The 15118-nt window shown below is 36.0% G+C and overlaps 1 protein-coding gene across 1 annotated transcript in view; it reads right to left on the bottom strand.

Annotated features, from left to right (window-relative positions):
• The window catches only part of LOC143732364 (uncharacterized), a 31077-nt gene extending 16432 nt beyond the window's left edge, over positions 1-14645 (bottom strand). The window contains exons 1-50 of the mRNA XM_077223361.1: positions 14550-14645; positions 13885-14018; positions 13595-13643; positions 12906-13058; positions 12545-12700; positions 12178-12342; positions 11918-12070; positions 11652-11816; positions 11390-11542; positions 11125-11289; positions 10865-11017; positions 10597-10761; positions 10337-10489; positions 10073-10237; positions 9813-9965; positions 9548-9712; positions 9286-9438; positions 9018-9182; positions 8758-8910; positions 8490-8654; positions 8230-8382; positions 7967-8131; positions 7705-7857; positions 7437-7601; positions 7177-7329; positions 6914-7078; positions 6652-6804; positions 6384-6548; positions 6124-6276; positions 5860-6024; positions 5598-5750; positions 5330-5494; positions 5068-5220; positions 4803-4967; positions 4541-4693; positions 3673-3756; positions 3158-3253; positions 2919-3008; positions 2688-2780; positions 2387-2479; positions 2159-2248; positions 1928-2020; positions 1662-1718; positions 1398-1487; positions 1163-1252; positions 935-1024; positions 700-789; positions 473-562; positions 245-334; positions 17-106 (exon numbers count right to left, since the gene is read on the bottom strand). Of these exons, the coding sequence (XP_077079476.1) occupies positions 17-106; positions 245-334; positions 473-562; positions 700-789; positions 935-1024; positions 1163-1252; positions 1398-1487; positions 1662-1718; positions 1928-2020; positions 2159-2248; positions 2387-2479; positions 2688-2780; positions 2919-3008; positions 3158-3253; positions 3673-3756; positions 4541-4693; positions 4803-4967; positions 5068-5220; positions 5330-5494; positions 5598-5750; positions 5860-6024; positions 6124-6276; positions 6384-6548; positions 6652-6804; positions 6914-7078; positions 7177-7329; positions 7437-7601; positions 7705-7857; positions 7967-8131; positions 8230-8382; positions 8490-8654; positions 8758-8910; positions 9018-9182; positions 9286-9438; positions 9548-9712; positions 9813-9965; positions 10073-10237; positions 10337-10489; positions 10597-10761; positions 10865-11017; positions 11125-11289; positions 11390-11542; positions 11652-11816; positions 11918-12070; positions 12178-12342; positions 12545-12700; positions 12906-13058; positions 13595-13643; positions 13885-14016 (6586 nt within the window). The 5' untranslated portion in view covers positions 14017-14018; positions 14550-14645. The remainder of the gene's footprint in view (positions 1-16; positions 107-244; positions 335-472; positions 563-699; positions 790-934; positions 1025-1162; positions 1253-1397; positions 1488-1661; positions 1719-1927; positions 2021-2158; positions 2249-2386; positions 2480-2687; positions 2781-2918; positions 3009-3157; positions 3254-3672; positions 3757-4540; positions 4694-4802; positions 4968-5067; positions 5221-5329; positions 5495-5597; positions 5751-5859; positions 6025-6123; positions 6277-6383; positions 6549-6651; positions 6805-6913; positions 7079-7176; positions 7330-7436; positions 7602-7704; positions 7858-7966; positions 8132-8229; positions 8383-8489; positions 8655-8757; positions 8911-9017; positions 9183-9285; positions 9439-9547; positions 9713-9812; positions 9966-10072; positions 10238-10336; positions 10490-10596; positions 10762-10864; positions 11018-11124; positions 11290-11389; positions 11543-11651; positions 11817-11917; positions 12071-12177; positions 12343-12544; positions 12701-12905; positions 13059-13594; positions 13644-13884; positions 14019-14549) is intronic.
• Between the last annotated feature and the right edge of the window lie 473 nt (positions 14646-15118).

Raw genomic sequence — 15118 nt, 5'->3', positions numbered from 1 at the left:
TTTTATGATCACTTACTTGTTTGTACTGTTGGAGTAGATGCTGGAGCGCTTGTTATCATTGTACTGTCAGTTGTGTTTGGAATTAGGGTTGAACGGCTTGTAACATCTACAAAATCAAAAAGAGGTAATGTATATCTTCTGGCAACTACAGTACAATAAGTAAACATGGTAAGTGATAAACGCATCTCTGACGGTTTTAGTTTTTGGTGACATACCATGTTAATTAAATTATATGATCGCTTACTTGTTTGTACTGTTGGAGTAGATGCTGGAGCGCTTGTTATTGTTGTACTGTCAGTTGTGTTTGGAATCAGGGTTGAACGGCTTGTAACATCTACAAAATCAAAAAGAGGTAATGTATATCTTCTGGCAACTACAGTACAATAAGTAAACATGGTAAGTGATAAACGCATCTCTGACGGTTTTAGTTTTTGGTGACATACCATGTTAATTAAATTATATGATCGCTTACTTGTTTGTACTGTTGGAGTAGATGCTGGAGCGCTTGTTATTGTTGTACTGTCAGTTGTGTTTGGAATCAGGGTTGAACGGCTTGTAACATCTACAAAATCAAAAGAGGTAATCTATATCTTCTGGCAACTACTGAACAATAAGTAAACATGGTAAGTGATAAACGCATCTCTGAAGGTTTTGGTTTTTGGTGACGAACCCTGTAAATACATTTTTATGATCACTTACTTGTTTGTACTGTTGGAGAAGACGCTGGAGCGCTTGTTATCATTGTACTGTCAGTTGTGTTCGGGATAAGGGTTGAATGGCTAGTAATATCTACAAAATCAAAAATCAAAAAGAGGTAATGGATATATCTTCTGGCAACTACTGAACAGTAAGTAAACAATTAGTAAATCGTGATAAACGCACCTCTGAAGGTTTTGGTGACGAACCATGTAAAAACATTTTTATGATCACTTACTTGTTTGTACTGTTGGAGTAGATGCTGGAGCGCTTGTTATCATTGTACTGTCAGTTGTGTTTGGAATTAGGGTTGAACGGCTTGTAACATCTACAAAATCAAAAAGAGGTAATGTATATCTTCTGGCAACTACAGTACAATAAGTAAACATGGTAAGTGATAAACGCATCTCTGACGGTTTTAGTTTTTGGTGACATACCATGTTAATTAAATTATATGATCGCTTACTTGTTTGTACTGTTGGAGTAGATGCTGGAGCGCTTGTTATTGTTGTACTGTCAGTTGTGTTTGGGATCAGGGTTGAACGACTTGTAACATCTACAAAATCAAAAATCAAAAAGAGGTAATGGATATATCTTCTGGCAACTACTGAACAGTAAGTAAACAATTAGTAAATCGTGATAAACGCACCTCTGAAGGTTTTGGTGACGAACCATGTAAAAACATTTTTATGATCACTTACTTGTTTGTACTGTTGGAGTAGATGCTGGAGCGCTTGTTATCATTGTACTGTCAGTTGTGTTTGGAATTAGGGTTGAATGGCTAGTAATATCTACAAAATCAAAAAGAGGTAATGAATATCTTCAGACAACTACTGAGTAAAAATGAAACATGGTACTGTAGGTGCTAAACATCTCTGAAGATTTTAGTTGTTGGTGATGATGCCATGTAAATAAAATGTAATGATCACTTGGTGTTTCAACTGTTGGAGTAGATGCTGACGCACTTGTTATTGTTGTACTGTCAGTTGTTTTTGGAATCAGAGTTGAAAGGCTTGTAACATCTTCAAAATCAAAAAGAAGAAATGAATAACTTGCATGTTGTAAGATCTAAAAAAATAATAGTTATCAAAAATCTAATTCAAACAGACATGAGAAGTAATCAAAATTTTCTGGCAACTACTGAACATTATGTAAATATAGTATGTGCTAAACATCTCTGAAGGCTTTAGTTGTTGATGATGATGACATTTAAATACAATTATATGATTACTTGTTGTTTGTACTGTTGGAGTAGATGCTGGAGCGCTTGTTATCATTGTATTGTCAGTTGTGTTTGGAATCAGGGTTGAACGGCTTGTAACATCTACAAAATCAAAAAGAGGTAATGTATATCTTCTGGCAACTACAGTACAATAAGTAAACATGGTAAGTGATAAACGCATCTCTGAAGGTTTTGGTTTTTGGTGACATACCATGTTAATTAAATTATATGATCACTTACTTGTTTGTACTGTTGGAGAAGACGCTGGAGCGCTTGTTATTGTTGTATTGTCAGTTGTGTTCGGGATAAGGGTTGAACGGCTTGTAATATCTACAAAATCAAAAAGAGGTAATGAATATTTTCAGACAACTACTGAGTAAAAATGAAACATGGTACTGTAGGTGCTAAACATCTCTGAAGATTTTAGTTGTTGGTGATGATGCCATGTAAATAAAATGTAATGATCACTTGGTGTTTCAACTGTTGGAGTAGATGCTGACGCACTTGTTATTGTTGTACTGTCAGTTGTGTTTGGAATCAGAGTTGAAAGGCTTGTAACATCTACAAAATCAAAAAGAAGAAATGAATAACTTGCATGTTGTAAGATCTAAAAAAATAATAATTATCAAAAATCTCATTCAAACAGACATGAGAAGTAATAAATATTTTCTGGCAACTACTGAACATTATGTAAATATAGTATGTGCTAAACATCTCTGGAGGCTTTAGTTGTTGATGATGATGAAATTAAATACAATTATATGATTACTTGTTGTTTGTACTGTTGGAGTAGATGCTGGAGCGCTTGTTATCATTGTACTGTCAGTTGTGTTTGGAATTAGGGTTGAACGGCTTGTAACATCTACAAAATCAAAAAGAGGTAATGTATATCTTCTGGCAACTACAGTACAATAAGTAAACATGGTAAGTGATGAACGCATCTCTGAAGGTTTTGGTTTTTGGTGACATACCATGTTAATTAAATTATATGATCGCTTACTTGTTTGTACTGTTTGAGTAGATGCTGGAGCGCTTGTTATTGTTGTACTGTCAGTTGTGTTTGGGATCAGGGTTGAACGGCTTGTAACATCTACAAAATCAAAAATCAAATTTAAACAGAGATAAGAAGGAATTCATATCGCCAGGCAACTACTAAATAATATGTAAACATGGTAAGTGCTAAAGCCTTCTTTAAAATGTGTTGGTGAATATGCCAGGTAAATAGAATTGTATTATCACTTGTCGTTTCTGCAACTGGAGTGGATGATGGAAGACTTGTTATTGATGTTACTTCATGAGTTGTGTTTGGGATTGATGTTGTAAGGGTGGTAACATCTGCAAAAATGCAAGGACTGATTAATCAGATTCAATTCATTTGAACTTTTTTTATTCTTTAAAAAAATAGATCACTGTCTAAGAACAATACCTAAAATTGTAATAGAAAAATTGTAATAAGAGTGTTTAAGCTGTGTTTTTTACATTTACATATAAATGTAATATGAAATGTTTTACATTTTATTAAGAAAAAATAGATATACTAGCAGACCACTTTTAATTATTCACGAATTATCAGTTGTATAAGAAACACAATTAACGTGTGACAACTAGGAAACATAGTAACCATTGTGGGCACCCTGCTAAAAAACACTTCTGAAATGGTACATTTTATTAAATAATACGCATGACTTTTTTATAAGTCAAATTTACAAATTAGCATATTAAGTATGTTGCAAGCTCGTTTCAAAAAGGAATACCTGTATTTTTTTCTGTTGGCATTGATGGTGTAGATTTTGAAGATATACTTGTGTTTGGCATTGTGGTTGAAGGTATGGGACAGCCTATGATAAGCAAAGATATAAATTAATCTGATTGCATTACTTTTATTTTCAAAAACTGTTCATCAATGTAAAGACTGCTGTCTATCAAAATAAATACAAGTAATATTAACAAAAGTAATAGTAAAAGCTACATTAGTGTTCCACTAAACAGTGAAAAATAATATAGAAATGAAAGAGAAGCCCTATGATGGGAACCACGTGAAAAAAAATACCAGATGGCACATGTAATTGGATGTAAAAGCTACAAACTGCACACCACTTTACGATCACATTATTTGTCAGTTTTGACAACTAATATAGGGAGGCTTCTTTACTAGGGGGTGACAAAAATAATCGACTGGTCAAAAACTCTACGATCACACTAAATGTCAGTATTGATGTTTTTAAACAGACTTTCAGTCCCACTTTAGATTAGAGTACAACTATCAACTAACTATTAACTATGACTTTTGCCTCATTAACCTCCTAATTACTGCTTTATTCATAGTTAGTAAGGTAGTTGTTAAGTTTAGGTATTGGGTGACTAAGGGATGTAAAATATGGCCATGCAGAATAAGGCATTAATATGTGCTCTATAAGTACTAATAAAAAGCTAATATCCTAATAATATGCATTTTAAAAAGCAACAAGTTAATTGTGAGAATTGGACCCTAAACTAAAGTGTTACCAGACTTTCTTTAGTTTTGCTCGATTTTAAGAGACACACTGAAATTGAAACAAAAGATTAAGAATTTTGGAGCTCAAATGTAGGAATAACGCATTATTCCACTTATAATTCTCTTACCTGTAGTGATGTTTGCACTGGAGATTTTAATGCCTTTCTTGACACACATGGGGAATTTCTGTCCACGAATCAACGCCCTCAAACGCTCTATCACGGCTTCTTTTGAAGCATTGATTTTTATGTCAATGGTGTATTTGAATGACTTTAGTGGAGCTGCAAACATTAAGAAAAGACAAAAATATTAGACCATTCATAAACTGCATCAGACTTTATGATCACACCAGTTATCATGTTGGATTTGAAATAAATAGAGACTCTTTACCAGCTGGTAGCCGGCAGAACACTCCTTCAGTTGGAAGAGAAGCGATGCATCCACACGTACCATTTTGACTGTGGCCACAAGCGCCATGTTTAGAGCATTGTTCAGAGGGCCAAGAGTATTGATTCTCACACTTGCACTCAGTTTTGCTCAAATTCGATAGACACACTGAAAATTAAACAAATAATTTAGATTTTAGAGGAGACACGAAAAAAAAAATCTGGTGAATGTGGACAGCACAAAAGTACTCCGCTTATACTTCTCTTACCTGTAGTGATGTTTGCACTGGAGATTTTCATGCCTTTCTTGACACACATGGGGAATTTCTGTCCACGAATCAACGCCCTCAAACGCTCTATCACGGCTTCTTTTGAAGCATTGATTTTTATGTCAATGGTGTATTTGAATGACTTTAGTGGAGCTGCAAACATTAAGAAAAGACGAAAATATTAGACCATTCATAAACTGCATCAGACTTTATGATCACACCAGTTATCAAGTTGGATTTGAAATAAATAGAGACTCTTTACCAGCTGGTGGCCGGCAGAACACTCCTTCAGTTGGAAGAGAAGTGATGCATCCACACGTACCATTTTGACTGTGGCCACAAACGCCATGTTTAGAGCATTGTTCAGAGGGCCAAGAGTATTGATTCTCACACTTGCACTCAGTTTTGCTTGAATTTGAGAGACAAACTGAAAATGGAACAAATTATTAAAATTTTGGAGGAGAAACAGAGGAATAATTAATAGGTTTAATGTGAACACAAAGGTATTACTCTGCTTCTACTTCTCTTACCTGTAGTGATGTTTGCACTGGAGATTTTCATGCCTTTCTTGACACACATGGGGAATTTCTGTCCACGAATCAACGCCCTCCAACGCTCTATCACAGCTTCTTTTGAAGCATTGATTTTTATGTCAATGGTGTATTTGAATGACTTTAGTGGAGCTGCAAACATTAAGAAAAGACAAAAATAATACACCGGTCATAGACTACATCAGACTTTACAATCACACCAATCTCCAACTTGAATCTGAAATAAATAGAGACTCTTTACCAGCTGGTGGCCGGCAGAACACTCCTTCAGTTGGAAGAGAAGCGATGCATCCACACGTACCATTTTGACTGTGGCCACAAACGCCATGTTTAGAGCATTGTTCAGAGGGCCAAGAGTATTGATTCTCACACTTGCACTCAGTTTTGCTCAAATTCGATAGACACACTGAAAATTAAACAAATAATTTAGATTTTAGAGGAGACACGAAAAAAAAATCTGGTGAATGTGGACAGCACAAAAGTACTCCGCTTATACTTCTCTTACCTGTAGTGATGTTTGCACTGGAGATTTTCATGCCTTTCTTGACACACATGGGGAATTTCTGTCCACGAACCAACGCCCTCAAACGCTCTATCACGGCTTCTTTTGAAGCATTGATTTTTATGTCAATGGTGTATTTGAATGACTTTAGTGGAGCTGCAAACATTAAGAAAAGACGAAAATATTAGACCATTCATAAACTGCATCAGACTTTATGATCACACCAGTTGTCAAGTTGGATTTGAAATAGAGAGACTCTTTACCAGCTGGTGGCCGGCAGAACACTCCTTCAGTTGGAAGAGAAGCGATGCATCCACACATACCATTTTGACTGTGGCCACAAACGCCATGTTTAGAGCATTGTTCAGAGGGCCAAGAGTATTGATTCTCACACTTGCACTCAGTTTTGCTTGAATTTGAGAGACAAACTGAAAATGGAACAAATTATTAAAATTTTGGAGGAGAAACAGAGGAATAATTAATAGGTTTAATGTGAACACAAAGGTATTACTCTGCTTCTACTTCTCTTACCTGTAGTGATGTTTGCACTGGAGATTTTCATGCCTTTCTTGACACACATGGGGAATTTCTGTCCACGAATCAACGCCCTCAAACGCTCTATCACGGCTTCTTTTGAAGCATTGATTTTTATGTCAATGGTGTATTTGAATGACTTTAGTGGAGCTGCAAACATTAAGAAAAGACAAAAATAATACACCGGGCATAGACTACATCAGACTTTACAATCACACCAATCTCCAACTTGGATCTGAAATAAATAGAGACTCTTTACCAGCTGGTGGCCGGCAGAACACTCCTTCAGTTGGAAGAGAAGCGATGCATCCACACGTACCATTTTGACTGTGGCCACAAACGCCATATTTAGAGCATTGTTCAGAGGACCAAGAGTATTGATTCTCACACTTGCACTCAGTTTTGCTCAAATTCGATAGACACACTGAAAATTAAACAAATAATTTAGATTTTAGAGGAGACAAGAAAAATAATCTGGTGAATGTGGACAGCACAAAAGTACTCCGCTTATACTTCTCTTACCTGTAGTGATGTTTGCACTGGAGATTTTCATGCCTTTCTTGACACACATGGGGAATTTCTGTCCACGAATCAACGCCCTCAAGCGCTCTATCACGGCTTCTTTTGAAGCATTGATTTTTATGTCAATGGTGTATTTGAATGACTTTAGTGGAGCTGCAAACATTAAGAAAAGACGAAAATATTAGACCATTCATAAACTGCATCAGACTTTATGATCACACCAGTTGTCAAGTTGGATTTGAAATAGAGAGACTCTTTACCAGCTGGTGGCCGGCAGAACACTCCTTCAGTTGGAAGAGAAGCGATGCATCCACACGTACCATTTTGACTGTGGCCACAAACGCCATGTTTAGAGCATTGTTCAGAGGGCCAAGAGTATTGATTCTCACACTTGCATTCAGTTTTGCTTGAATTTGAGAGACAAACTGAAAATGGAACAAATTATTAAAATTTTGGAGGAGAAACAGAGGAATAATTAATAGGTTTAATGTGAACACAAAGTTATTACTCTGCTTCTACTTCTCTTACCTGTAGTGATGTTTGCACTGGAGATTTTCATGCCTTTCTTGACACACATGGGGAATTTCTGTCCATGTATCAACGCCCTCAAGTGCTCTATCACGGCTTCTTTTGAAGCATTGATTTTTATGTCAATGGTGTATTTGAATGACTTTAGTGGAGCTGCAGACATTAATAAATGATAAAAATAATACACCGGGCATAGACTACATCAGACTTTACAATCACACCAATCTCCAACTTGGATCTGAAATAAATAGAGACTCTTTACCAGCTGGTGGCCGGCAGAACACTCCTTCAGTTGGAAGAGAAGCGATGCATCCACACGTACCATTTTGACTGTGGCCACAAACGCCATATTTAGAGCATTGTTCAGAGGACCAAGAGTATTGATTCTCACACTTGCACTCAGTTTTGCTCAAATTCGATAGACACACTGAAAATTAAACAAATAATTTAGATTTTAGAGGAGACAAGAAAAATAATCTGGTGAATGTGGACAGCACAAAAGTACTCCGCTTATACTTCTCTTACCTGTAGTGATGTTTGCACTGGAGATTTTCATGCCTTTCTTGACACACATGGGGAATTTCTGTCCACGAATCAACGCCCTCAAGCGCTCTATCACGGCTTCTTTTGAAGCATTGATTTTTATGTCAATGGTGTATTTGAATGACTTTAGTGGAGCTGCAAACATTAAGAAAAGACGAAAATATTAGACCATTCATAAACTGCATCAGACTTTATGATCACACCAGTTGTCAAGTTGGATTTGAAATAGAGAGACTCTTTACCAGCTGGTGGCCGGCAGAACACTCCTTCAGTTGGAAGAGAAGCGATGCATCCACACGTACCATTTTGACTGTGGCCACAAACGCCATGTTTAGAGCATTGTTCAGAGGGCCAAGAGTATTGATTCTCACACTTGCATTCAGTTTTGCTTGAATTTGAGAGACAAACTGAAAATGGAACAAATTATTAAAATTTTGGAGGAGAAACAGAGGAATAATTAATAGGTTTAATGTGAACACAAAGTTATTACTCTGCTTCTACTTCTCTTACCTGTAGTGATGTTTGCACTGGAGATTTTCATGCCTTTCTTGACACACATGGGGAATTTCTGTCCATGTATCAACGCCCTCAAGTGCTCTATCACGGCTTCTTTTGAAGCATTGATTTTTATGTCAATGGTGTATTTGAATGACTTTAGTGGAGCTGCAGACATTAATAAATGATAAAAATAATACACCGGTCATAAACTACATCAGACTTCACAATCACACCAATCTCCAACTTAGATTTGAAATAGAGAGACTCTTTACCAGCTGGTGGCCGGCAGAACACTCCTTCAGTTGGAAGAGAAGCGATGCACCCACATGTACCATTTTGACTGTGGCCACAAACGCCATGTTTAGAGCATTGTTCAGAGGGCCAAGCGTATTGATTCTCACACTTGCATTCAGTTTTGCTTGAATTTGAGAGACAAACTGAAAATGGAACAAATTATTAAAATTTTGGAGGAGAAACAGAGGAATAATTAATAAGTTTAAAGTGAACACAAAGGTAGTACTCTGCTTCTACTTCTCTTACCTGTAGTGATGTTTGCATTGGAGATTTTCATGCCTTTCTTGACACACATGGGGAAGTTCTGTCCACGAATCAACGCCCTCAAACGCTCTATCACGGCTTCTTTTGAAGCATTGATTTTTATGTCAATGATGTATTTGAATGACTTTAGTGGAGCTGCAAAAATTAAGAAAAGACAAAAATAATACACCGGTCATAGACTACATCAGACTTTACAATCACACCAATCTCCAACTTGGATCTGAAATAAATAGAGACTCTTTACCAGCTGGTGGCCGGCAGAACACTCCTTCAGTTGGAAGAGAAGCGATGCATCCACACGTACCATTTTGACTGTGGCAACAAACGCCATGTTTAGAGCATTGTTCAGAGGGCCAAGAGTATTGATTCTCACACTTGCACTCAGTTTTGCTCAAATTCGATAGACACACTGAAAATTAAACAAATAATTTAGATTTTAGAGGAGACACGGAAAAAAAAATCTGGTGAATGTGGACAGCACAAAAGTACTCCGCTTATACTTCTCTTACCTGTAGTGATGTTTGCACTGGAGATTTTCATGCCTTTCTTGACACACATGGGGAATTTCTGTCCACGAATCAACGCCCTCAAACGCTCTATCACGGCTTCTTTTGAAGCATTGATTTTTATGTCAATGGTGTATTTGAATGACTTTAGTGGAGCTGCAAACATTAAGAAAAGACGAAAATATTAGACCATTCATAAACTGCATCAGACTTTATGATCACACCAGTTGTCAAGTTGGATTTGAAATAGAGAGACTCTTTACCAGCTGGTGGACGGCAGAACACTCCTTCAGTTGGAAGAGAAGCGATGCATCCACACATACCATTTTGACTGTGGCCACAAACGCCATGTTTAGAGCATTGTTCAGAGGGCCAAGAGTATTGATTCTCACACTTGCATTCAGTTTTGCTCAAATTCGATAGACACACTGAAAATTAAACAAATAATTTAGATTTTAGAGGAGACACAAAAAAAAAATCTGGTGAATGTGGACAGCACAAAAGTACTCCGTTTATACTTCTCTTACCTGTAGTGATGTTTGCACTGGAGATTTTCATGCCTTTCTTGACACACATGGGGAAGTTCTGTCCACGAATCAACGCCCTCAAGCGCTCTATCACAGCTTCTTTTGAAGCATTGATTGTTATGTCAATGGTGTATTTGAATGACTTTAGTGGAGCTGCAAACATTAAGAAAAGACGAAAATAATACACCGGTCATAAACTACATCAGACTTTACAATCACACCAATCTCCAACTTGGATCTGAAATAGAGAGACTCTTTACCAGCTGGTGGCCGGCAGAACACTCCTTCAGTTGGAAGAGAAGCGATGCATCCACACGTACCATTTTGACTGTGGTCACAAAGGCCATGTTTAGAGCATTGTTCAGAGGGCCAAGCGTATTGATTCTCACACTTGCACTCAGTTTTGCTCAAATTCGATAGACACACTGAAAATTAAACAAATAATTTAGATTTTAGAGGAGAAACAGAGGAATAATTAATAGGTTTAATGTGAACACAAAGGTATTACTCCGTTTATACTTCTCTTACCTGTAGTGATGTTTGCACTGGAGATTTTCATGCCTTTCTTGACACACATGGGGAAGTTCTGTCCACGAATCAACATCCTCAAACGCTCTATCACAGCTTCTTTTGAAGCATTGATTTTTATGTCAATGGTGTATTTGAATGACTTTAGTGGAGCTGCAAACATTAAGAAAAGACGAAAATAATACACCGGTCATAAACTACATCAGACTTTACAATCACATCAATCTCCAACTTGGATCTGAAATAGAGAGACTCTTTACCAGCTGGTGGCCGGCAGAACACTCCTTCAGTTGGAAGAGAAGCGATGCATCCACACGTACCATTTTGACTGTGGTCACAAACGCCATGTTTAGAGCATTGTTCAGAGGGCCAAGAGTATTGATTCTCACACTTGCACTCAGTTTTGCTCAAATTCGATAGACACACTGAAAATTAAACAAATAATTTAGATTTTAGAGGAGACACAAAAGAAAAAATCTGGTGAATGTGGACAGCACAAAAGTACTCCGCTTATAATTCTCTTACCTGTAGTGATGTTTGCACTGGAGATTTTCATGCCTTTCTTGACACACATGGGGAATTTCTGTCCACGAATCAACGCCCTCAAACGCTCGTTCACAAATTCTTTTGAAGCATTGATTTTTATGTCAATGGTGTATTTGAATGACTTTAGTGGAGCTGCAAACATTAAGAAAAGACAAAAATAATACACCAGTCATAAACTACATCAGACTTTACAATCACACCAATCTCCAACTTGGATCTGAAATAAATAGAGACTCTTTACCAGCTGGTAGCCGGCAGAACACTCCTTCAGTTGGAAGAGAAGCGATGCATCCACACGTACCATTTTGACTGTGGCCACAAACGCCATGTTTAGAGCATTGTTCAGGGGGCCAAGCGTATTGATTCTCACACTTGCATTCAGTTTTGCTCAAATTCGATAGACACACTGGAAATTAAACAAATAATTTAGATTTTAGAGGAAACACAAAAAAAAAAATTCTGGTGAATGTGGACAGCACAAAAGTACTCCACTTATACTTCTCTTACCTGTAGTGATGTTTGCACTGGAGATTTTCATGCCTTTCTTGACACACATGGGGAAGTTCTGTCCACGAACCAACGCCCTCAAATGCTCTATCACGGCTTCTTTTGAAGCATTGATTTTTATGTCAATGGTGTATTTGAATGACTTTAGTGGAGCTGCAAACATTAAGAAAAGATAAAAATAATACACCGGTCATAAACTACATCAGACTTTACAATCACGCCAATCTCCAACTTGGATCTGAAATAGAGAGACTCTTTACCAGCTGGTGGCCGGCAGAACACTCCTTCAGTTGGAAGAGAAGCGATGCATCCACACGTACCATTTTGACTGTGCCCACAAACGCCATGTTCAGAGCATTGTTCAGAGGGCCAAGCATATTGATTCTCACACTTGCATTCAGTTTTGCTCAAATTCGATAGACACACTGAAAATTAAACAAATAATTGAGATTTTAAAGGAGACTCGAAAAAAAAAAATTCTGGTGAATGTGGACAGCATTGATTCTGACACTTGCACTCAGTTTTGCTCAAATTTGACAGACACACTGAAAATTAATTAGGTATATGTAGGTACCGTATCAGATAAATGTAGACAGAATGGAATTATTCCACATATATTTGACTTACCTGTAGTGATATTTGCACTGGAGATTTTAATGCTTTTCTTGATGCACATAGGAAATTTCTGTTCACGCATCAGGTCCCTCAATTGTTCTATCACTCCTTCCCTTGAAGCATTGATTTTTATGTCAGTTGTGTATTTGAACAGTTTTAGAGGAGGAGCTGGGAATATAGATCAGAATTTAATATCCATGGAATGCTGCCTGATAGCACACATTTAATGTGTTTTTTTCCCCTTCTGGTATACTGTACAGTATACGGTATATCGATATACTGTATTTCACTTTTAGAGTAACTGTATTAGTATTAGTATTCTACTATTTTAGCATTATAATTTATAAAGAACAATATTACTGAAGATTCTTACTTGTTCTGAGATTCATATTGGTAACAATGACATTTTGGCTGACGCTATATGGAAATGAGTATCCTTGAAGAAGTGTCCTCAAGCGATCCTGTACCATTACTCTTGAAGAATTTATTTTGATGCTGATCAAGTATTTGAATGATTTCCAGTTCACTGCCAAAAACGAAGAAGAAATATTAATAAAAAGGCATTCATACATTTTCTGTACTCTATTTTCTATACTTTTCTGTGGTAATTAACATGACAAATATGCCGTTAAAATTAATATTAAAGCTAAAATAAAAGTTAAAATGTTAATATTTCTTTAAAACACTGAGTTACTATAGTGCATTTACTAATTTTATAGTAAAAAATCTATTTACAGAATCTGTATATAGGATACTACATGATATTCCTCTGTTTATATTTAGGTTTACAATAGGCCTATGTCTAAATCTCATTTTACTTTCTTTAAGGCCCCCATCAAAATGAAATACAAATCTAGTTGAAAATGTTTTCTTCCACAATTTCTGAGATTATACAAAAATCTCAATGCCTTATGTTTCTTTGCTTTTTAACCAAATATTTTTTTACAGTGTTTTATGAAATATATTGTTCTTTCAATTAATAATTGTTTAATAATCAAATAACACTAAATCACAAGCTTAACTTAGTTGAGCAATCCACCCATATCGTTCATTAACACTCACCCTGTCCTTCTTGTTTTAAGTTATTTCCACTTTCATCCATGTAAGGTGGCTGGAATTTAGAGGAAAGACAGAATGGGACAGAAGACAGAAGTTTATCAGTAGCAAAATGTGTCTACATCTCTATCAGTGCAATCAACACATTCTTATCCAAATAAGGAAAAGAGTGTATATGTCAAATAACTGCAAAGATGGTTTTGACTTCACCCTATTAAAAAATGTGGTTTATCAGTGCCAAATGCAAATAAAGAAAACAAAGCAGTTCTGTTTTGCATTCCATTAAGCATACTTACCAGCATCATATGCCACTTATTTACTCCAAGCACTTCCTCACTCACTGTCACTGCATGGCTCAGGCTTAGTATTTCCAAAGAAGTCACATACAACATGATTATGATTCTCAGTTTCATCATAACAGGTTCCATGCCTGTGTGGAAGAAAATAACAAAATAAAATAAAAACATTGGGTGGTTTATGATAATATCTTTCTTTTTAAGCCTAATAACTTTATAGATCTTTATAATTTTGAGGGTGAATTAATAATTTAATTTTGGTTATAAGTTATAAAAGTTATAAAAAGAAAGAAAAATACTTTTCATTTTTACTTATGTGAATCCATTAACTGCCTTAAAATTACTTAAAAACAAGTTATAACTTGTTCTAACAAAGTTCTAACCTGCCAGTGGCATTTACGTATGCATTATTTTCCTAAATGGAAATGTAAACAGATTAATCTGAAGAAAACAAACTTGACAGTGATAGCTGTACTTGCACATATTCACAATATGATTACCTTCTAAAATGATTGGGATGGAACTTACGTTGTTGATTGTTGAAGCAATTATAAGGTAACATCTTTTACAGAGTCACCATATTCCTCCACCATTCATTATAATTGATAATTTGTTTGATTAAACTTACTGTATCTCGATGAAAAAGATCCTAAACCAGGTCTTACCTTGATTTGGTGTCCAGTTTCAGCTAGTGATGTTTTATTTATTAAGAGAGAAGATTCATGCTGACTGTCTGACTGCAGACATTTTTAAGTGAAGCCTAAACTTTTGTTCTCTATAGGTAGGAGGAAACTAATAACTCACAATACAAGTTTTATGACCTCCCTATTTGTTTCCTTGTCAGGATTTTGATCAGAAGGTAGGACAAATGATTCAGATGTTTGAAATGTTTAAAAAAATAATAATAATCAAACTCAAATTAGTCACAATTTATATTAGATGTCTTTAACTGGGGTTATACTACGCACTTATAAAAATGTTAGGTATAATGTAGTTATTGTTTTCATGTTGCATTGCTAATCACTTTTGCTGCTACTGTTGTGGGATTCTGGTTGGTTAGGGAGAGGTTTGGTGAAATGGGTAGGTTTAAAGTTGGTTAAGATGTAAGGGAAGGGTCAACAGCGTAATTAGATGTAATTACACCTGTATTTTTGAAATAGAAGTACAATGTAAAAACATGTAATAATTGCATTGTATCAAATTATTAATTTAATTTAAAGAGAGACCCATACAA

The sequence above is a fragment of the Siphateles boraxobius genome, unplaced genomic scaffold (genome assembly GCF_051911475.1).
Source record: "Siphateles boraxobius isolate OS27281-9 unplaced genomic scaffold, OSU_SipBor_1 9, whole genome shotgun sequence".
NCBI lineage: Eukaryota > Metazoa > Chordata > Actinopteri > Cypriniformes > Leuciscidae > Siphateles > Siphateles boraxobius.
Note: the sequence above shows the minus strand (reverse complement) of the source record. Positions and strands in the feature narration are given on the sequence as shown.